This window comes from Astatotilapia calliptera, chromosome 20, assembly GCF_964374335.1.
Source record: "Astatotilapia calliptera chromosome 20, fAstCal68.1, whole genome shotgun sequence".
Lineage (NCBI taxonomy): Eukaryota > Metazoa > Chordata > Actinopteri > Cichliformes > Cichlidae > Astatotilapia > Astatotilapia calliptera.
Genome location: NC_137441.1, coordinates 14,038,915 through 14,062,659, shown reverse-complemented (window position 1 = coordinate 14,062,659; position 23,745 = coordinate 14,038,915). Strand labels below are relative to the sequence as shown.

Sequence of the window (23,745 nt, the reverse complement as noted above, 5' to 3'; positions counted from 1 at the left end):
AATATTTGCTCGGCTTAAATGACAAACCGCTATTTTACACAGTGGAACACTTATTTTTAAACAAAACCAATGCAGTTCGCCACTGACAGTGCTTACCTTTGCACATCACAGTAAACACTGAACCAAGATGGCGCCCACGCGAACGAGAAATCTGAACTACGGTGTCCTGCAGAGGACAAATGGTCAAAATTGCTAAAATTTACAACATATATGCAGCTCAACAGCGACACCTTGTGACTTATTCCAGTCACTACCTTACATATACATAACGTCTTACCTGACATTCAGTTCACCGGACACTCATACTGAATCACCAGCCCATATAAATGAAAAATAACACGACAGCGTGAGCGGGCCTGGGTGTCAGCCAGCCCAGCCTGGGTGTCAGCCAGCCCGACCTGGGTGGCAGCCAAGCCGCGCTAGCCAGCTAGCCGGCTAGCTGCCATGCGGCGGTGAAACGTGAGCGTGAGCCGGCCTGGGTATCAGTCAGCCCGGCCTAGGTGTCAGCCAAGCCGCCCTAGCCAGCTAGCTGCCATGCGGCGCTAGCAGTAACATCGTGAGAGATATGGGACTTCTTGATAAATTATGGGACTTCTTGATAAAACGAGCAGATATTTGAAGTTTACACCCCTACATTCTCGCCTGAAAATAGGGGAGGCTGTCATAAAGTTCAACATCAGTAACTTAGCGCGCACAGCTGTATAGAAACTCCGTCGTGTTAGCTAGCACACAGTACAGTTATTGTAACTGTCAGCACAACGAAAATAAACTACACCTAAACTCGGTTTATATCTGACCCAAATAGAGTGCAGTTAATAACGTCTTACCTGAAATTCAGTTCACCAGCCGCCTGCTTCTCCTGCATTGGGTTTCCCTTATCCACGATTGAGCTCCGCGTTAGCCACCACCGGTCGATCGGTGTTTCTTTCCCCGCATACGAGGGGAAGAGACATATACCGGTGGCTAACGCGGAGCTAGCTAGCCACCGGTATATGAACAACTCAGTTATTTTTTCCACATCGACCAGCATCATCGGCCCATATAAACGAAAAATAAGTCCAGCTAAGACAAAGACTGTTTGCGGAGCGATCGGGGGTGAAAGGAGTTAGAGACGCCTCACTGAAAGCCAAGCCTGGGTGCTTTTGAGCGAAGCGGCGCTAGCTAGCCGGCTAGCAGCAACATCGTGAGAAATCTGTTGCTAATATGGGATGTTTTGACAAAACGAGCAGATATTTGACGTTTACACACCTACATTCTCACCTGAAAATATCTTAAAAGTTTACTTTGTGACCTAGAAACACAAATAAGAGGAATATATTAAACCAAGTGGCAGCCGCCATTGTTTGACTGGTAGAGGCGTGCTTTGAATTGTGGGATATGCAGTTTTCCACCAAGCGTACACCATTGCCGTTACCGTAACTATTCAATGCTTCGTGCAACCTTAAGAATTCCAATGGTTCCTGAAAGCACCAACGCTGTGCGCGCCGTTCGTATTGTTGTCATTATGGTAATCCAAATACGGGGACATACCACTAGAGTGAGCCAACACACCACAAATTAAGTGAGTGAGCAAACACACCACAAAGTAAGTAAAGTTTCACTTTCGTTCGTTCCCATTCATTTGAATGGGCAAAAACTTGCATTAAAATATTCATATTTAAAAAACTATAGAAGTAATAAACACCAAAAGTCATAGCAACTCATTCCAGCTCCAGCCGCACACAATGATATATCATATGTGAACCTTGTCTCAAAACTGTGGGGCGAGTTAAGGTCCAAAATTTCAGGCGGAAAAAGAATAATAATAACTAGAAAGCGAAAATTTCTGAAGAAATTTTAAGTGTGCCTATGCCGCCGCTAATCAGTATAGTTTGCCATTCAAACGGCTACAGAGAGCAAAACTCACCGGAGCAGCCATTCTCCACCATGAACTATGGTAAAACCAAACACCGCTCGCGCCTCACAGATGACAGCTTACAGTTTTGTGTAAAGATGAGGTGACTTCGTACAGCCCCAATTTGTAGACGCTGTGCGCAGAGGTTCATAAGCAGACCCGACAATGTTTGCATGAACACACTTTGAAGCATTACGTTATGGACCACTTTTCACACATAGTTGCTGTACCCACACAGCCGGCTGTAGCTTTTCATCTCATAGCCCGACACATACACACAAAAAAAAAAAAAAAAAAAAAAAAAGCAGAGAGAGCACAGACTTTACACCTGAGAGGCGTGATTGCAGATGCCGCTGAGGTGGGTCCACCTCCCCTGCAGCGGCACTGCAGACCACGCCCTGCCACACACATCAAACACGTAAAATAAATATTTATGCACTTTTCATTCACTTTTTGTTTTTTGTTATTTTTACACAGTGTTCTGAATGATTAACAATGGTCTACAGCCAATCTTGTGTATTATTATACAAACTTTGGTTGTAAGATTCAGATAACTATTTAATAAAAGCTAAATATTTTATATGAGAGTAAGAAAGAAAAGTTTGTCTCATACTCTCATCAGACAATACATGAACCTCTCAATAAACAAAATATTTGCTCGGCTTAAATGACAAACCGCTATTTTACACAGTGGAACACTTATTTTTAAACAAAACCAATGCAGTTCGCCACTGACAGTGCTTACCTTTGCACATCACAGTAAACACTGAACCAAGATGGCGCCCACGCGAACGAGAAATCTGAACTACGGTGTCCTGCAGAGGACAAATGGTCAAAATTGCTAAAATTTACAACATATATGCAGCTCAACAGCGACACCTTGTGACTTATTCCAGTCACTACCTTACATATACATAACGTCTTACCTGACATTCAGTTCACCGGACACTCATACTGAATCACCAGCCCATATAAATGAAAAATAACACGACAGCGTGAGCGGGCCTGGGTGTCAGCCAGCCCAGCCTGGGTGTCAGCCAGCCCGACCTGGGTGGCAGCCAAGCCGCGCTAGCCAGCTAGCCGGCTAGCTGCCATGCGGCGGTGAAACGTGAGCGTGAGCCGGCCTGGGTATCAGTCAGCCCGGCCTAGGTGTCAGCCAAGCCGCCCTAGCCAGCTAGCTGCCATGCGGCGCTAGCAGTAACATCGTGAGAGATATGGGACTTCTTGATAAATTATGGGACTTCTTGATAAAACGAGCAGATATTTGAAGTTTACACCCCTACATTCTCGCCTGAAAATAGGGGAGGCTGTCATAAAGTTCAACATCAGTAACTTAGCGCGCACAGCTGTATAGAAACTCCGTCGTGTTAGCTAGCACACAGTACAGTTATTGTAACTGTCAGCACAACGAAAATAAACTACACCTAAACTCGGTTTATATCTGACCCAAATAGAGTGCAGTTAATAACGTCTTACCTGAAATTCAGTTCACCAGCCGCCTGCTTCTCCTGCATTGGGTTTCCCTTATCCACGATTGAGCTCCGCGTTAGCCACCACCGGTCGATCGGTGTTTCTTTCCCCGCATACGAGGGGAAGAGACATATACCGGTGGCTAACGCGGAGCTAGCTAGCCACCGGTATATGAACAACTCAGTTATTTTTTCCACATCGACCAGCATCATCGGCCCATATAAACGAAAAATAAGTCCAGCTAAGACAAAGACTGTTTGCGGAGCGATCGGGGGTGAAAGGAGTTAGAGACGCCTCACTGAAAGCCAAGCCTGGGTGCTTTTGAGCGAAGCGGCGCTAGCTAGCCGGCTAGCAGCAACATCGTGAGAAATCTGTTGCTAATATGGGATGTTTTGACAAAACGAGCAGATATTTGACGTTTACACACCTACATTCTCACCTGAAAATATCTTAAAAGTTTACTTTGTGACCTAGAAACACAAATAAGAGGAATATATTAAACCAAGTGGCAGCCGCCATTGTTTGACTGGTAGAGGCGTGCTTTGAATTGTGGGATATGCAGTTTTCCACCAAGCGTACACCATTGCCGTTACCGTAACTATTCAATGCTTCGTGCAACCTTAAGAATTCCAATGGTTCCTGAAAGCACCAACGCTGTGCGCGCCGTTCGTATTGTTGTCATTATGGTAATCCAAATACGGGGACATACCACTAGAGTGAGCCAACACACCACAAATTAAGTGAGTGAGCAAACACACCACAAAGTAAGTAAAGTTTCACTTTCGTTCGTTCCCATTCATTTGAATGGGCAAAAACTTGCATTAAAATATTCATATTTAAAAAACTATAGAAGTAATAAACACCAAAAGTCATAGCAACTCATTCCAGCTCCAGCCGCACACAATGATATATCATATGTGAACCTTGTCTCAAAACTGTGGGGCGAGTTAAGGTCCAAAATTTCAGGCGGAAAAAGAATAATAATAATAACTAGAAAAATTTGCATTTCCTGCGAAAATGCAGTGTGGATGCTTAAAACTGAAGCTGTATGCAAAAAGTAGCTGAAAAAGCTGAAAAGTTGCAGAAATTGTAAAAACTTTGCAGAAGCAAAAGTAGTTTGCTAAAATGGAATAACTTAGCAGAACTGCAATATCTTAGAAGAAACATAATACTTGGCAGAAATACAATAGCATAGCAGAATTTAGCAGAAATATTGTAACTTACCAGAAACATGATAACTTCTCAAAAATACAAGAATTTAGGAGAAATAGTATAAGATAACAGAAAGAATATATTTAGCCAAAAATACTTAAACATTACAGAAACACTATGATTTAGAAAAATAGTACAACAGAGCAGAAATATTGTGATTTACCAGAGACACTGTGATGAACTATGAATATTGTAATTTTAAATTAAGACTATGTTTTAGCACAAATATTATAATTTAGCACAAATACTATAAAAAGCAGAAATACTATAATTTAGCAGAAATACTATATTAAGCACAAACCCTATAAAAAGCAGAAATACTGTACTATGATTTGGTAGAAAAAACTATAATTAATCAGAAATACTATATTTGGCAGAAATACGGTATTTGGCACAAATCTTATAAAATAGCAGAAATAGTATGATTTAGCACAATAGTAATAACTTAAACAGAAAAATTGGAAAAGCAAAAATGGACAGCTGAAAAAATGATGAACATGCTGAAGGTCCCTCAACTATACTTGTTAAATGAAAAAAATCAGCAAAAAAATCTATAACAGCCACACAATCACAAATATGTACACATAAGAAAACACACATGCACAGAGAGACACACACACAAGATCCAATTCAGTCAACCAGTCTAAATATATTGAATTTGAATCTTAGAATGAGATCATCCCATTAAAAGCCTTTCTCTCTCTCTCTCTCTCTCTCTCTCTCTCTCTCTCTCTCTCTCTGTCACACACACACACACACACACACACACACACACACACACACACACACACACACACACACACACACACACACACACACACACACACACAGGGAGAGAGAAGTAAGTTTCTAGGTCAGCCTGGGAGCTGCTGAATTTGAATCCACCAATCAGAGTGGCTGTTTATGTTTTCCTGCCAAAACAGGTGCATCTTTTTACACACGCGGCACAGAGAGGCACAGGATTATTGCAGTCTATTTCTCATAGTGAGGACTCCCCTCAAACAAATGACCATAATTTCCTAACTGTAGGAGCTAGAGCGGTCATTCTTACACCGTTTTGATCAGAAGAGATGGGGGAATCTTCAAGTGTTGACAATTTATCATGAAAATGTGAATTTTTAGAGATATATGACATGGATGACTTGTTGACTTAGAAGCCATGAAGGCCCCAATATGCACCTGGCAGAAATATATAGAAATAGTATATTAAGCACAAATCCTATAAAAAGCAGAAATAGTATATTAAGCACAAATCCTATAAAAAGCAGAAATAGTATATTAAGCAGAAATCTTATGAAATAGCAGAAATAGTATGATTTAGCACAATAGTAATAACTTAAACAGAAAAATTGGAAAAGCAAAATGGACAGCTGAAAAAATGCTGAACATGCTGAAGGTCCCTCAACTATACTTGTTAAATGACAAAAATCAGCAAAAAAATCTAAAACAGCCACACAATCACAAATATGTACACATAAGGAAACACACATGCACAGAGAGACACACACACAAGATCAAATTCAGTCACCCAGTCTAAATATATTGAATTTGAATCTTACAATGAGATCATCCCATTAAAAGGCTTTCTCTCTCTCTCTCTCTCTCTCTCTCTCTCTCTCTCTCCCTGTCACACACAGACACACACACACACACACACACACACAGGGAGAGAGAAGTAAGTTTCTAGGTCAGCCTGGGAGCTGCTGAATTTGAATCCACCAATCAGAGAGGCTGTGCACTTTTCCCCACCAAAACGGGTGCTTCTGTTTACACACGCAGCACAGAGAGAGACACTGGATTATTGCAGTCTATTTCTCATAGTGACGACTCCCCTCAAACAAATGACCATAATTTCCTAACCGTAGGGGCTAGAACAGTCATTCTTACACCGTTTTGTTCAGAAGAGATGGGGGCATCTTCAAGTGTTGACAATTTATCATTAAAATATGAATTTTTAGAGATATATGACATGGATGACTTGTTGACTTAGAAGCCACGAATTCCCCAATATGCAAATTTGAATGCCTGAGGCCACATATATGATTGGCTGGCTGGGAAGCTGTGCAGGCCCTGATTTGTGGATTTGAATTCCTCAGCCCTCAGATATGATTGGCTGGCTTAGAAGCCATGAAGGCCCCAATATGCAAATTTGAATGCCTCAGGACACTTATATGATTGGCTGGGAAACCGTGCAGGCCCTGATTTGAAAATTTGAATGTCTCAGTCTTCACAGAGGATTGGCTGCCTGGGGACCTGGCAGAAATATATAGAAATAGTATGATTAAGCATAAATACTACATTTAGTAGAAATACTATGTTTTAGCACAAATACTATAAAAAGCAGAAATACTATAATTTAGCAGAAATACCATATTAAGCACAAATCATATAAAAAGCAGAAATACTATATTAAGCACAAATTCTATAAAAAGCAGAAATACTATATTAAGTACAAATCTTATGAAATAGCAGAAACAGTATGATTTAGCACAATAGTAATAAGTTAAACAGAAAAATTGGAAAAGCAAAATGGACAGCTGAAAAAATTCTGAACATGCTGAGGGTCCCTCAAATATACTTGTTAAATGAAAAAATCAGCATAAAAATGCACAGGGAGAGAGAAGTAAGTTTCTAGGTCAGCCTGGGAGCTGCTGAATTTGAATCCACCAATCAGAGAGCCTGTGTACTTTTTCCCGCCAAAACAGGTGCATCTTTTTACACACGCAGCAGAGAGAGGCACAGGATAATTGCAGCCTATTTCTCATAGTGAGGACTCCCCTCAAACAAATGACCATAATTTCCTAACCGTAGGGGCTAGAGCGGTCATTCTTACACCGTTTTGTTCAGAAGAGATGGGGGAATCTTCCAGTGTTAACAATTTATCATTAACATGTGAATCTTTAGAGATATACGACATGGATGACTTGTTGACTTAGAAGCCACGAATTCCCCCAATATGCAAATTTGAATGCCTGAGGCCACATATATGATTGGCTGGCTGGGAAGCCGTGCAGGCCCTGATTTGTGGATTTGAATTCCTCAGCCCTCAGATATGATTGGCTGGCTTAGAAGCCATGAAGGCCCCAATATGCAAATTTGAATGCCTCAGGACACATATATGATTGGCTGGGAAACCGTGCAGGCCCTGATTTGAAAATTTGAATGTCTAAGTCCTCACAGAGGATTGGCTGCCTGGGGACCTGGCAGAAATATATAGAAATACTATGATTAAGCATAAATACTACATTTAGTAGAAATACTATGTTTTAGCACAAATACTATAAAAAGCAGAAATACTATAATTTAGCAGTAATACTATATTAAGCACAAATCCTATAAAAAGCAGAAATACTATATTAAGCACAAATTCTATAAAAAGCAGAAATACTATATTAAGCACAAATTCTATAAAAAGCAGAAATACTATATTAAGCACAAATCCTATTAAAAGCAGAAATACTACATTAAGCACAAATCTTATGAAATAGCAGAAACAGTATGATTTAGCACAATAGTAATAAGTTAAACAGAAAAATTGGAAAAGCAAAATGGACAGCTGAAAAAATGCTGAACATGCTGAGGGTCCCTCAAATATACTTGTTAAATGAAAAAATCAGCAAAAAAATGCACACAGGGAGAGAGAAGTAAGTTTCTAGGTCAGCCTGGGAGCTGCTGAATTTGAATCCACCAATCAGAGAGCCTGTGCACTTTTTCCCTCCAAAACAGGTGCTTCTGTTTACACACGCAGCACAGAGAGGCACAGGATTATTGCAGTCTATTTCTCATAATGACGACTCACCTCAAACAAATGACCATAATTTCCTAACCGTAGAGGCTAGAACGGTCATTCTTACACCGTTTTGTTCAGAAGTGATAGGGGAATCTTCAAGTGTTGACAATTTATCATTAAAATATGAATTTTTAGAGATATATGACATGGATGACTTGTTGACTTAGAAGCCATGAATTCCCCAATATGCAAATTTGAATGGCTGAGGCCACATATATGATTGGCTGGCTGGGAAGCCGTGCAGGCCCTGATTTGTGGATTTGAATTCCTCAGCCCTCAGATATGATTGGCTGGCTTAGAAGCCATGAAGGCCCCAATATGCAAATTTGAATGCCTCAGGACACATATATGATTGGCTGGGAAGCCGTGCAGGCCCTGATTTGAAAATTTGAATGTCTCAGTCCTCACAGAGGATTGGCTGCCTGGGGACCTGGCAGAAATATATAGAAATACTATGATTAAGCATAAATACTACATTTAGTAGAAATACTATGTTTTAGCACAAATCCTATAAAAAGCAGAAATACTATAATTTAGCAGAAATACTATATTAAGCACAAATCCTATAAAAAGCAGAAATACTATATTAGGTACAAATCCTATAAAAAGCAGAAATACTATAATTTAGCAGAAATACTATGTTAGGCACAAATCCTATAAAAAGAATAAATACTATAATTTAGCAGAAATACTATATTAGGCACAAATCTTATGAAAAGCAGAAATAGTATGATTTAGCAGAAATACTGTATTTAGCACAAGTACCAAAAAGTACCAGAAATACTATGATTTAGCAGAATAGTAATAACTTACAAAATTACAAATATGGAGGCATATTGAAACACAAATGCACAGAGGGACACACAAACACAGGCTCTAATCCAGTCAACCAGTCTAACTATATTCAATTTAAATCCTACAATGACATGCTGCCAAATAAGGGCAGGGTCCTCTCTCTCCCACTAAACACACACACACACACACACACACACACACACACACACACACACACACACACACACAGAGGGAGAGAGCTGCCGAATTTAAATCCACCAATCAGAGTGGCTGTTTACGTTTTCCCGCCAAAACAGGTGCATCCTTTTTAGACAAGCAGCACAGAGAGGCACAGGATTATTGCAGCCTATTTCTCATAGTGACGACTCCCCTCAAACAAATGACCATAATTTCCTAACCGTAGGAGCTAGAACGGTCATTCTTACACCGTTTTGTTCAGAAGAGATGGGGGAATCTTCAAGTGTTGACAATTTATCATTAAAATATGAATTTTTAGAGATATATGACATGGATGACTTGTTGACTTAGAAGCCACGAATTCCCCAATATGCAAATTTGAATGCCTGAGACCACATATGTGATTGGCTGGCTGGGAAGCCGTGCAGGCCCTGATTTGTGGATTTGAATTCTTCAGCCCTCAGATATGATTGGCTGGCTTAGAAGCCACGAAGGCCCCAATATGCAAATTTGAATGCCTCAGGACACTTATTTGATTGGCTGGGAAACTGTGCAGGCCCTGATTTGAAAATTTGAATGTCTCAGTCCTCACAGAGGATTGGCTGCCTGGGGACCTGGCAGAAATATATAGAAATACTATGATTAAGCATAAATACTACATTTAGTAGAAATACTATGTTTTAGCACAAATATTATAAAAAGAAGAAAAACTATAATTTAGCAGAAATACTATATTAAGCACAAATCCTATAAAAAGCAGAAATACTATAATTTAGAACAAATAGTATAAAAAGCAGAAATACTATAATTTAGCAGAAATACTATGTTAAGCACAAATCCTATAAAAAGCAGAAATACTATAATTTAGCAGAAATACTATGTTAGGCACAAATCCTATAAAAAGCAGAAATACTTTAATTTAGCAGAAATACTATATTAGGCATAAATCCTATGAAAAGCAGAAATACTATGATTTAGCAGAATAGTAATAACTTATTGAAACACAAATGCACAGGGGGACACACAAACACAGGCTCTAATCCAGTCAACCAGTCTAACTATATTCAATTTAAATCCTACAATGACATGCTGCCAAATAAGGGCAGGGTCCTCTCTCTCCCACTAAACACACACACACACACACACACACACACACACACACACACACACACACACACACACACACACACACACACACAGACAGACACAGAGGGAGAGAGCTGCCGAATTTAAATCCACCAATCAGAGTGGCTGTTTACGTTTTCCCGCCAAAACAGGTGCATCTTTTTACACACGCAGCAGCACAGAGAGGCACAGGATTATTGCAGCCTATTTCTCATAGTGAGGACTCCCCTCAAACAAATGACCATAATTTCCTAACCGTAGGGGCTAGAGCGGTCATTCTTACACTGTTTTGTTCAGAAGAGATGGGGGAATCTTCCAGTGTTAACAATTTATCATTAAAATGTGAATTTTTAGAGATATATGACATGGATGACTTGTTGACTTAGAAGCCACGAATTCCCCAATATGCAAATATGAATGCCTGAGACCACATATATGATTGGCTGGCTGGGAAGCCGTGCAGGCCCTGATTTGTGGATTTGAATTCCTCAGCCCTCAGATATGATTGGCTGGCTTAGAAGCCATGAAGGCCCCAATATGCAAATTTGAATGCCTCAGGACACATATATGATTGGCTGGGAAGCCGTGCAGGCCCTGATTTGAAAATTTGAATTTCTCAGTCCTCACAGAGGATTGGCTGCCTGGGGACCTGGCAGAAATATATAGAAATACTATGATTAAGCATAAATACTACATTTAGTAGAAATACTATGTTTTAGCACAAATACTATAAAAAGCAGAAATACTATAATTTAGCAGAAATACTATATTAAGCACAAATCCTATAAAAAGCAGAAATAGGATGATTAAGCATAAACACTACATTTAGTAGAAATACTATGTTTGAGCAAAAATCCTATAAAAAGCAGAAATACTATATTAGGCACAAATCCCATAAAAAGCAGAAATAGTATGATTAAGCATAAATACTACATTTAGTAGAAATACTATGTTTTAGCACAAATAGTATAAAAAGCAGAAATACTGTAATTTAGCAGAAATACTATATTAGGCACAAATCTTATAAAATAGCAGAAATAGTATTATTTAGCACAATAGTAATAAGTTAAACAGAAAAATTGGAAAAGCAAAATGGACAGCTGAAAAAATGCTGAACATGCTGAGGGTCCCTCAAATATACTTGTTAAATGAAAAAATCAGCAAAAAAATGCACAGGGAGAGAGAAGTAAGTTTCTAGGTCAGCCTGGGAGCTGCTGAATTTGAATCCACCAATCAGAGAGCCTGTGTACTTTTTCCCGCCAAAACATGTGCCTCTTTTTACACACGCAGCACAGAGAGGCACAGGATTATTGCAGCCTATTTCTCATAGTGAGGACTCCCCTCAAACAAATGACCATAATTTCCAAACCGTAGGGGCTAGAGCGGTCATTCTTACACCGTTTTGTTCAGAAGAGATGGGGGAATCTTCCAGTGTTTACAATTTATCATTAAAATATGAATTATTAAAGATATTTGACTTGTAATGCACCATAACTGAGTAGAGCGAAGCAAAAACTGCCTTGACTTGCCCTCAAACAACGCTTTCTAACTCGAAATCTATTTGGAGTATCGATATCATTCTTTCACCGTAAGAGACAGCAGGCTTTGGTGAACAATCATGGAAATTTTCAGGTCTCTGTGGAAATCCAACAAAAAGTTATGACGAGAGAAAAAAGTGGTTCATTTCCACAGTTTGAAATCTGAAGAAATCTGAGCGACGGACGAATTTCCTACCCTCAAACAAGTCCAACTCATTTCAGAACGTTAATAGTTGAGAAAGAAATTCTTGAATTGTGAGCGTCAGGAGTGTCTGAAGATATACCGGGACAAGCCTCATGTCTTAACTTTGCTTCGTTAAGGAGATATGACGATTCGAATATGCCTCTCATTACAGAAATGCAGCGGTGATTTTGAACAAACTCTCCATTGACTTTATATGGAGAGTTTTGAGACCTTGTGTTGGTCTGAGGAGATTTGCCAAAATTCTATAAATCCCACAACAATGATAGTGACATTTTCTGAAAGCCAGCAAAAATACCTACGTTTTGATGTATAATTTGTGGAAGTTGAGTGAAAATTGAGCAAGTAGCAAGAAGTTGTTCGGACATGAAGTGAAAATTGCAAAACCTTTAGTGACACACTGGAAGCCAAGAGCATAGCAACCATAACAACGCATGTATTTTGTGAAAAATCATAATTTTGAAACTCAAAACTTTAAGGGGCATAAAAGTAAAACGGTAAAAGATTTGAAAAAGCTGCTTTATACCTGAATAGCCCAATAATTTGAGAACATTTTAAAGTTTGAATGGTTGTTCTAGGTGAAAGTATGAGGAAGTAGTTAAGTTTCAAAAACAAGCAAAATTTAGCAGAATTTTGGAAGTTTCCCATTCATTTCAATGGGACAAATTAAAGGAAAAAAGCTTAATATTTTAAAAAGTATAATAGCAAAAAATAGCAAAAGTCATAGCAGGAATTAGCAAAAATAGCAGAATAGTTTAAAATTTGAACGGTGAAAATCGGCTGAAAATTGTGGAAGTAGTTAGCGGACGAAAAACGAGCAACTTGAAGAATAATAAAGTATAAAGAGAAACAGGAACTCAATAGTGTGGATGCTTAAAGCATCCACACAATAAATCCGAGCAATAGTAATAAGTGTGCCTTCGCATAGGCACACTTAATAATAAATCCGAGCAATAGTAATAAGTGTGCCTTCGCATAGGCACACTTAATGTTTGCATGAACACACTTTGAAGCATTACGTTATGGACCACTTTTCACACATAGTTGCTGTACCCACACAGCCGGCTGTAGCTTTTCATCTCATAGCCCGACACATACACACAAAAAAAAAAAAAAAAAAAAAAAAAGCAGAGAGAGCACAGACTTTACACCTGAGAGGCGTGATTGCAGATGCCGCTGAGGTGGGTCCACCTCCCCTGCAGCGGCACTGCAGACCACGCCCTGCCACACACATCAAACACGTAAAATAAATATTTATGCACTTTTCATTCACTTTTTGTTTTTTGTTATTTTTACACAGTGTTCTGAATGATTAACAATGGTCTACAGCCAATCTTGTGTATTATTATACAAACTTTGGTTGTAAGATTCAGATAACTATTTAATAAAAGCTAAATATTTTATATGAGAGTAAGAAAGAAAAGTTTGTCTCATACTCTCATCAGACAATACATGAACCTCTCAATAAACAAAATATTTGCTCGGCTTAAATGACAAACCGCTATTTTACACAGTGGAACACTTATTTTTAAACAAAACCAATGCAGTTCGCCACTGACAGTGCTTACCTTTGCACATCACAGTAAACACTGAACCAAGATGGCGCCCACGCGAACGAGAAATCTGAACTACGGTGTCCTGCAGAGGACAAATGGTCAAAATTGCTAAAATTTACAACATATATGCAGCTCAACAGCGACACCTTGTGACTTATTCCAGTCACTACCTTACATATACATAACGTCTTACCTGACATTCAGTTCACCGGACACTCATACTGAATCACCAGCCCATATAAATGAAAAATAACACGACAGCGTGAGCGGGCCTGGGTGTCAGCCAGCCCAGCCTGGGTGTCAGCCAGCCCGACCTGGGTGGCAGCCAAGCCGCGCTAGCCAGCTAGCCGGCTAGCTGCCATGCGGCGGTGAAACGTGAGCGTGAGCCGGCCTGGGTATCAGTCAGCCCGGCCTAGGTGTCAGCCAAGCCGCCCTAGCCAGCTAGCTGCCATGCGGCGCTAGCAGTAACATCGTGAGAGATATGGGACTTCTTGATAAATTATGGGACTTCTTGATAAAACGAGCAGATATTTGAAGTTTACACCCCTACATTCTCGCCTGAAAATAGGGGAGGCTGTCATAAAGTTCAACATCAGTAACTTAGCGCGCACAGCTGTATAGAAACTCCGTCGTGTTAGCTAGCACACAGTACAGTTATTGTAACTGTCAGCACAACGAAAATAAACTACACCTAAACTCGGTTTATATCTGACCCAAATAGAGTGCAGTTAATAACGTCTTACCTGAAATTCAGTTCACCAGCCGCCTGCTTCTCCTGCATTGGGTTTCCCTTATCCACGATTGAGCTCCGCGTTAGCCACCACCGGTCGATCGGTGTTTCTTTCCCCGCATACGAGGGGAAGAGACATATACCGGTGGCTAACGCGGAGCTAGCTAGCCACCGGTATATGAACAACTCAGTTATTTTTTCCACATCGACCAGCATCATCGGCCCATATAAACGAAAAATAAGTCCAGCTAAGACAAAGACTGTTTGCGGAGCGATCGGGGGTGAAAGGAGTTAGAGACGCCTCACTGAAAGCCAAGCCTGGGTGCTTTTGAGCGAAGCGGCGCTAGCTAGCCGGCTAGCAGCAACATCGTGAGAAATCTGTTGCTAATATGGGATGTTTTGACAAAACGAGCAGATATTTGACGTTTACACACCTACATTCTCACCTGAAAATATCTTAAAAGTTTACTTTGTGACCTAGAAACACAAATAAGAGGAATATATTAAACCAAGTGGCAGCCGCCATTGTTTGACTGGTAGAGGCGTGCTTTGAATTGTGGGATATGCAGTTTTCCACCAAGCGTACACCATTGCCGTTACCGTAACTATTCAATGCTTCGTGCAACCTTAAGAATTCCAATGGTTCCTGAAAGCACCAACGCTGTGCGCGCCGTTCGTATTGTTGTCATTATGGTAATCCAAATACGGGGACATACCACTAGAGTGAGCCAACACACCACAAATTAAGTGAGTGAGCAAACACACCACAAAGTAAGTAAAGTTTCACTTTCGTTCGTTCCCATTCATTTGAATGGGCAAAAACTTGCATTAAAATATTCATATTTAAAAAACTATAGAAGTAATAAACACCAAAAGTCATAGCAACTCATTCCAGCTCCAGCCGCACACAATGATATATCATATGTGAACCTTGTCTCAAAACTGTGGGGCGAGTTAAGGTCCAAAATTTCAGGCGGAAAAAGAATAATAATAACTAGAAAGCGAAAATTTCTGAAGAAATTTTAAGTGTGCCTATGCCGCCGCTAATCAGTATAGTTTGCCATTCAAACGGCTACAGAGAGCAAAACTCACCGGAGCAGCCATTCTCCACCATGAACTATGGTAAAACCAAACACCGCTCGCGCCTCACAGATGACAGCTTACAGTTTTGTGTAAAGATGAGGTGACTTCGTACAGCCCCAATTTGTAGACGCTGTGCGCAGAGGTTCATAAGCAGACCCGACAATGTTTGCATGAACACACTTTGAAGCATTACGTTATGGACCACTTTTCACACATAGTTGCTGTACCCACACAGCCGGCTGTAGCTTTTCATCTCATAGCCCGACACATACACACAAAAAAAAAAAAAAAAAAAAAAAAAAGCAGAGAGAGCACAGACTTTACACCTGAGAGGCGTGATTGCAGATGCCGCTGAGGTGGGTCCACCTCCCCTGCAGCGGCACTGCAGACCACGCCCTGCCACACACATCAAACACGTAAAATAAATATTTATGCACTTTTCATTCACTTTTTGTTTTTTGTTATTTTTACACAGTGTTCTGAATGATTAACAATGGTCTACAGCCAATCTTGTGTATTATTATACAAACTTTGGTTGTAAGATTCAGATAACTATTTAATAAAAGCTAAATATTTTATATGAGAGTAAGAAAGAAAAGTTTGTCTCATACTCTCATCAGACAATACATGAACCTCTCAATAAACAAAATATTTGCTCGGCTTAAATGACAAACCGCTATTTTACACAGTGGAACACTTATTTTTAAACAAAACCAATGCAGTTCGCCACTGACAGTGCTTACCTTTGCACATCACAGTAAACACTGAACCAAGATGGCGCCCACGCGAACGAGAAATCTGAACTACGGTGTCCTGCAGAGGACAAATGGTCAAAATTGCTAAAATTTACAACATATATGCAGCTCAACAGCGACACCTTGTGACTTATTCCAGTCACTACCTTACATATACATAACGTCTTACCTGACATTCAGTTCACCGGACACTCATACTGAATCACCAGCCCATATAAATGAAAAATAACACGACAGCGTGAGCGGGCCTGGGTGTCAGCCAGCCCAGCCTGGGTGTCAGCCAGCCCGACCTGGGTGGCAGCCAAGCCGCGCTAGCCAGCTAGCCGGCTAGCTGCCATGCGGCGGTGAAACGTGAGCGTGAGCCGGCCTGGGTATCAGTCAGCCCGGCCTAGGTGTCAGCCAAGCCGCCCTAGCCAGCTAGCTGCCATGCGGCGCTAGCAGTAACATCGTGAGAGATATGGGACTTCTTGATAAATTATGGGACTTCTTGATAAAACGAGCAGATATTTGAAGTTTACACCCCTACATTCTCGCCTGAAAATAGGGGAGGCTGTCATAAAGTTCAACATCAGTAACTTAGCGCGCACAGCTGTATAGAAACTCCGTCGTGTTAGCTAGCACACAGTACAGTTATTGTAACTGTCAGCACAACGAAAATAAACTACACCTAAACTCGGTTTATATCTGACCCAAATAGAGTGCAGTTAATAACGTCTTACCTGAAATTCAGTTCACCAGCCGCCTGCTTCTCCTGCATTGGGTTTCCCTTATCCACGATTGAGCTCCGCGTTAGCCACCACCGGTCGATCGGTGTTTCTTTCCCCGCATACGAGGGGAAGAGACATATACCGGTGGCTAACGCGGAGCTAGCTAGCCACCGGTATATGAACAACTCAGTTATTTTTTCCACATCGACCAGCATCATCGGCCCATATAAACGAAAAATAAGTCCAGCTAAGACAAAGACTGTTTGCGGAGCGATCGGGGGTGAAAGGAGTTAGAGACGCCTCACTGAAAGCCAAGCCTGGGTGCTTTTGAGCGAAGCGGCGCTAGCTAGCCGGCTAGCAGCAACATCGTGAGAAATCTGTTGCTAATATGGGATGTTTTGACAAAACGAGCAGATATTTGACGTTTACACACCTACATTCTCACCTGAAAATATCTTAAAAGTTTACTTTGTGACCTAGAAACACAAATAAGAGGAATATATTAAACCAAGTGGCAGCCGCCATTGTTTGACTGGTAGAGGCGTGCTTTGAATTGTGGGATATGCAGTTTTCCACCAAGCGTACACCATTGCCGTTACCGTAACTATTCAATGCTTCGTGCAACCTTAAGAATTCCAATGGTTCCTGAAAGCACCAACGCTGTGCGCGCCGTTCGTATTGTTGTCATTATGGTAATCCAAATACGGGGACATACCACTAGAGTGAGCCAACACACCACAAATTAAGTGAGTGAGCAAACACACCACAAAGTAAGTAAAGTTTCACTTTCGTTCGTTCCCATTCATTTGAATGGGCAAAAACTTGCATTAAAATATTCATATTTAAAAAACTATAGAAGTAATAAACACCAAAAGTCATAGCAACTCATTCCAGCTCCAGCCGCACACAATGATATATCATATGTGAACCTTGTCTCAAAACTGTGGGGCGAGTTAAGGTCCAAAATTTCAGGCGGAAAAAGAATAATAATAATAATAAATCCGAGCAATAGTAATAAGTGTGCCTTCGCATAGGCACACTTAATAATAAATCCGAGCAATAGTAATAAGTGTGCCTTCGCATAGGCACACTTAATAATAAATCCGAGCAATAGTAATAAGTGTGCCTTCGCATAGGCACACTTAATAATAAATCCGAGCAATAGTAATAAGTGTGCCTTCGCATAGGCACACTTAATTATAAGACTAGTTGCATTAAAGCCACATTGGGGTTGATACAGCGCTAGTGTGAATATGTACTTTTAGAAGTATCACAGTTTATTTCTAAAGGGATACATGTTGTTTGTGGTGCTCTATTTTAAAACTATTAGCCTGTGAAACTATTAGAAAAGTGAAATCTTCCTAAACTAGCTAAATTAAATGCTGTGTGGGAATACACGGTTTTTAGAAGTATCACTGTTTATTTCTAAGAAATAAATAGGGTAGTCTTTATTTCTAAGACTACCCTATTTATTTCTAAAGGGATAGCTGTTATTTGCGGCCCTCTGTTTGAAAACTATTTGCTCCTAAATAGCACTAAAGAAAAAGCAAAATGCTCCTAACTAGTTAAAATACCCCTAAAGTAGTTAAATTAAATCATCTATGTCTAAATAACAGAACTCTGAGACCTATACAATCCTTTAAAAAGAGTTTAATTAAAACACATAATGGTTTCATTAAATAATACGCTATTAAACACATGTAAACTCATATGACCCCCAAACCCACATGCACGTGCAAAAAGTCCGTTCTCGTGCACGTGCACACGCACATGGACGCGGAGGGGGGTGGGGGGGGGGGTGGCAAAAAAAGTACAGGTATATTACTACTGTGGGATGATGGGTGGTGGGTTATATAACCAGAGCTTAACTAAGTATTTTCACACAACTACTGGAAGAAGGAAGGCCTGCTAAGGACGTGGTCACTGTTTTTTTTTTAGAAGGCAGCTCATAAAAGAGACTGGAAATACTATTATTAATACTATACTAATATTGTCAGTGTGTATTATGTTTGTTTTTTGCTGTTTTTTTTTTTTCCCATGTGTGGATGACTGTACCATGAAACTCATGCCCATAATGAGCGCATGTAAGCTTTTTACCACACTATCTGTATGATAAGTGTTAAATATTTTAGTGTATGGGATATGCTTAAGAATTCATAAAAAGCACCAAGGTCATTAATCTATATCAGTACAAACAAACACATTCATCCAGAAATAGCCAAACTGGAGAAAGAAATTGGCACCTTCTTATTCGACCCTCGAGAAGCCACAGTAATGTCAATGGGTTCAATATGGCCTTTCTTTACTATAGGTGGTTGCCCTGGAAACACAGCTTGATAGCACTCCTGCATTCTTCCCAGTGTTCTGTGGAAAACAAGGTTAACTTTTAGCATTAGCAAAATGGACAAAACAAAACATAGTGTGGATACTATAAAAGTACAATCTGCAAAGATTGCAATGAAGAATTTACTTTCCAAAATTCCCAGTAGTTGTTCTTTTAATTTCACTGCACACAATGCACTATTTGTGCAAACCTTTCAGGCTATGACAGGAAAAACCCCACTGAGAGCAGACTGGGCAGCCACCCATCACAATCCGCCCCTCTTAATGATGCTGGTGACTTGTCCAATCTTTGGTCTGTGGCAACATTGTTTCGTGGATTTGAATCAATTGCTGATCTCTTGTAAACCTAGTGGAGCTTTTATGAGAAATTTGATAACTTTAATTATTTCAAGCAGTTCTACAAATGTGGATAGATGAACAAAATCTTGCTTTTTTGGTTTTGCCTTTTCGTCTAATGTTTTGAAATTTTAAAAACATAAAAAGTCACCTTTAAAATGAGGAAAACATTGCCCTATCCATTCAATTAACCTTTTCTTAAATCAAATACCTGAGATCTAAGCCAATCATAACCTAGCAAAAAACAAACAAACAACCCCCAAATTACTTTAACTGCATTGCAAACTATGTCAGCAGCAGTGATGCGTTAAAGATTTACAGATCAGACCAGGATTAAATGATGCATTAGTACGATTATTTAATCTTTCTGATGGGCAAGGTTGGCCCACTTTAGTAATTAGAGGCAATTTAAATGTGGATTTGCATTGGCTACTTTAACCAGTTAATCTGTCTAATTTACTAAAATACTGATGTATTATATACAATTTATATGCAGTTTCCGTTATTGAATACTACAGAAATAGGGCTGTTCGATATAACGATATATATCGGATGCCGATATGAAAAAGTCAATTGTTCTATAGTTTGTTTCGTGATGTCACAGAATAAATTTTTTATGGCGATATTTTTTCATCGTTTTGATGGTCACTGTAGAATTTATGTTTCTCTTATATTTAATAGAACCACACTACAGACGGACAAGCGACTGTTTTTATGCGTTTATGTTAGCAACAACCACGGTAAAACCATCCCGTGTCCGCTTGTTTATTTTCCACATAAACCTTTCACAATAAAGCTAAAGATCCTGTTGAGACTTTTCAAAATAAACTGAATCACATGAAAGAGTACGCAGAGCGTTTACGGATGAGAAGCAAAAAAGTGCTGTCAGGTAGGGCTGCACGATTTTGCATAAAATGAGAATCACGATTTTTTTGGCTTAGAATTGAGATCACGATTCTCTCACGATTTTCTTTTCCAGTATAAATATTTATTGCACTTATTAACTGCACATCAACTTCGTAACAGTTGAGACTGAACATAAAAACAATAAATAAACATAAAAACAACAAATGTCTCACGTTTTGTTGTTGCCGCAAAATGTTGTACTGCTTGAAATTCCGTCTCCACCGTTGCTCGACACTGCGTGTATAGAGCAGGTAGTGCTACAATAGAAAAATAGTTGCGGGACAGCACTGTGTAGCGTTTGTCTAGGGTGTTGATCATTTTCCTAAATCCCTCGTTTTGCACAGTGTTGATGGGAGCCATATCATTGGTCGGGTGATAAGTGATGGCCTCCGTAATTTCTTTGTGCCTGCGGAAGTTCGACGGGTATAGGGAAGCGCTGTATAAGGTTCCCGTTATTGATGTTTGGGTGGTTGTCCGGGACGGATTTTCTCCTGTCACTTTCTCGTCATCCCTGACGTGCTCTTCGTTGTTTTTTCCCTGCTAATTTTAGCATCACATGGCACAGCTTCTGTATCACGTGGTATAAGGCTCCGCCCTTGTCATTTGTTGAGCAGGAAGAGTGAGCGCTTGTTTTCATGCAGATTATGTCCCGGATCAAAATGCGGTACAATCGTCGTTGTCTTTTTTTTTTTTTTTTTTTTTCTTTAAATCGTTGTCATTTGGAAATGAGATCGCACATAAGTATGAATCGAGATCGCGATTTTCTAACGATTAATCGTGCAGCCCTACTGTCAGGTGCCAAAAAAATAAACCTTAGAATCAAACATTAGAATCAGCTTTTCCCCGCAGCACGCTGTGTAATAAATACTAACAAAGAAAATGTCTAAAAATGTATAGTTTCATGCATCGGTTAAAACACTTGACTCCAGGTACACGACCGGCTAAGAAGAAGACCCCCCCCCCCAAAAAAAACAACAACCCTTTACCCAAATCGAGTTGCCTGACATTCGCGGAATTTACAGAAATTGTAACATTTTTGTGATATATACAGTTGTTGGGTTGTTGGGAGGATAGATGTCTTATATCGGGATATGAAATTTGGTCACATCACACAGCCCTATACAGAAATGCAAACTATTTTTGTCTATTTCTAGTACAGCTGTTTTTAAGTGTGGGTGGTGTACAGTACTTCAAAAAGCAACATGTTCAATGTTGTACACAGCGCTTTAAAAAAAGTTTGTCTTTACCTGCTAAAGAGGTCATCCCATTTGAGAGAGACTACCTCCTGATACTCTGATTTCTCCAGTAAGCAGTCACACAGAGTTGGGTTGATGGTCACGTAACTAGTAAGGAGGACAAAAATAGTGAGGCTTGAGGGATGGCACTAAACAGGGAGCATGCTGCACTGTTAAGCCATGCCAGCTTTGTGGCAGATAGTTTATTTTCTCCCATAAATCACTGCTAGTTTGTTTCACATCAGATGAGGAACAAATTATTAGAAAAGGAAACATGAGATGTTTTTTGGAGTCTCAGAGTCACATTTAAACATTTTAGCTCATTATAATGTTATTAAGGTCAGTTCTGTATTTAATAGTCAGTGAGTCTGCCCGGTTCAACTCAGCAGCGTGGTCTCCAGGTTTTCAATGTTTAGTTGTTCTGTGTTCTTCTGTCTGTGGTTTTTCAAATATCCACTCTGAATCACAGTAGAGTTTTGAACAGCCTCTTACTTCTTATTATTTTCATCCACCAGCTCATTGTCCTTCACATACTCCGTGACAATACTTCTTACTTCAGCAGGATGCAGTGTAGCTCCTTTCCTAAAGAGGCAACAAAGCACACATTAGTATCACCGATCAATACAAATGAGAAAAACTTATAAGGCTACCTAAGCTTTAATAAAAATATCTACTTTCTTTTGATGAGTTTATTTCCTAATAGACTAATCTATATAAAGCAACACAGCTAGAAAAAAACTGCAGATTTAAAGTTGAATCAGCAGTTTTACTCATCCATCCATCCATCCATCCATCTTCATCCGCTTTATCCGGGGCCGGGTCGCGGGGGCAGCAGCCTAAGCAGAGAAGCCCAGACCTCCCTCTCCCCAGCCACCTCCTCCAGCTTATCCGGGGGAACACCAAGGCGTTCCCAGGCCAGCCGAGAGATATAATCTCTCCAGTGTGTCCTGGGTCTGCCCCGGGGCCTCCTCCCAGTGGGACATGCCCGGAACACCTCACCCAGGAGGCGCCCAGGAGGCATCCTTGTCAGATGCCCGAACCACCTCAGCTGGCTCCTTCCGATGCGGAGGAGCAGCGGCTCTACTCTGAGCCCCTCCCGGATGGCCGAACTTCTCACCCTATCTCTAAGGGAGAGGCCAGCCACCCTTCGGAGGAAGCTCATTTCTGCCGCTTGTATCCGCGATCTCGTTCTTTCGGTCACTACCCACAGTTCGTGGCCATAGGTGAGGGTAGGGACGTAGATCGACTGGTAAATAGAGAGCTTCGCTTTTACACTCAGCTCTCTCTTCACCACGACGGACAGGTGCAGCGTCCGCATCACTGCGGCCGCAGCACCAACCCGTCTGTCAATCTCCGGCTCCCTTCTCCCATCACTCGCGAACAAGACGAACAAGGGCGATCGTGGCTCAAGAGTTGGGTGTTCGTCTTGTAATCGGAAGGTTGCTGGTTCGAGCCCCGGCTCGGACAGTCTCGGTCATTGTGTCCTTGGGCAATACACTTCACCTACCGCCTACTGGTGATGGCCAGAGGGGCCGATGGTGCGATATGGCAGCCTCGCTTCTGTCAGTCTGCCCCAGGGTAGCTGTGGCTACAACTGTAGCTGCTTTCACCAGTGTATGAATGTGAGAGTGAATGAATAGTGGCATTGTAAAGCGCTTTGAAGGATCCTGAAAAGCGCTATATAGATGCAATCCATTATTATTATTATTATTATTATTATTAAGACCCCGAGATACTTGAGCTCCTCCACTTGGGGCAGGAACTCGTCCTCTCCGTGAATCGCTACCTTATCGTGGTGGAGGGGTTTGTGTGTCCCAGGGATCCCAGGGGCTATGTTGTCTGGGGGCTTTTGCCCCCTGGTAGGGTCTCCCATGGCAAATTGGTCCTGGGT

At 40.6% G+C, this 23,745-nt stretch overlaps 1 protein-coding gene across 3 annotated transcripts in view; it reads right to left on the bottom strand.

Moving 5' to 3' along the window:
• The window catches only part of eif2d (eukaryotic translation initiation factor 2D), a 66,673-nt gene that overhangs the window by 33,636 nt on the left and 9,292 nt on the right, over nucleotides 1-23,745 (bottom strand). For all 3 annotated transcript variants that reach the window (XM_026153551.2, XM_026153553.2, XM_026153554.2), the window contains exons 11-13: nucleotides 22,347-22,436; nucleotides 21,867-21,962; nucleotides 19,278-19,398 (exon numbers count right to left, since the gene is read on the bottom strand). In XM_026153551.2, coding sequence (XP_026009336.1) covers nucleotides 19,278-19,398; nucleotides 21,867-21,962; nucleotides 22,347-22,436 — 307 coding nt within the window. The remainder of the gene's footprint in view (nucleotides 1-19,277; nucleotides 19,399-21,866; nucleotides 21,963-22,346; nucleotides 22,437-23,745) is intronic.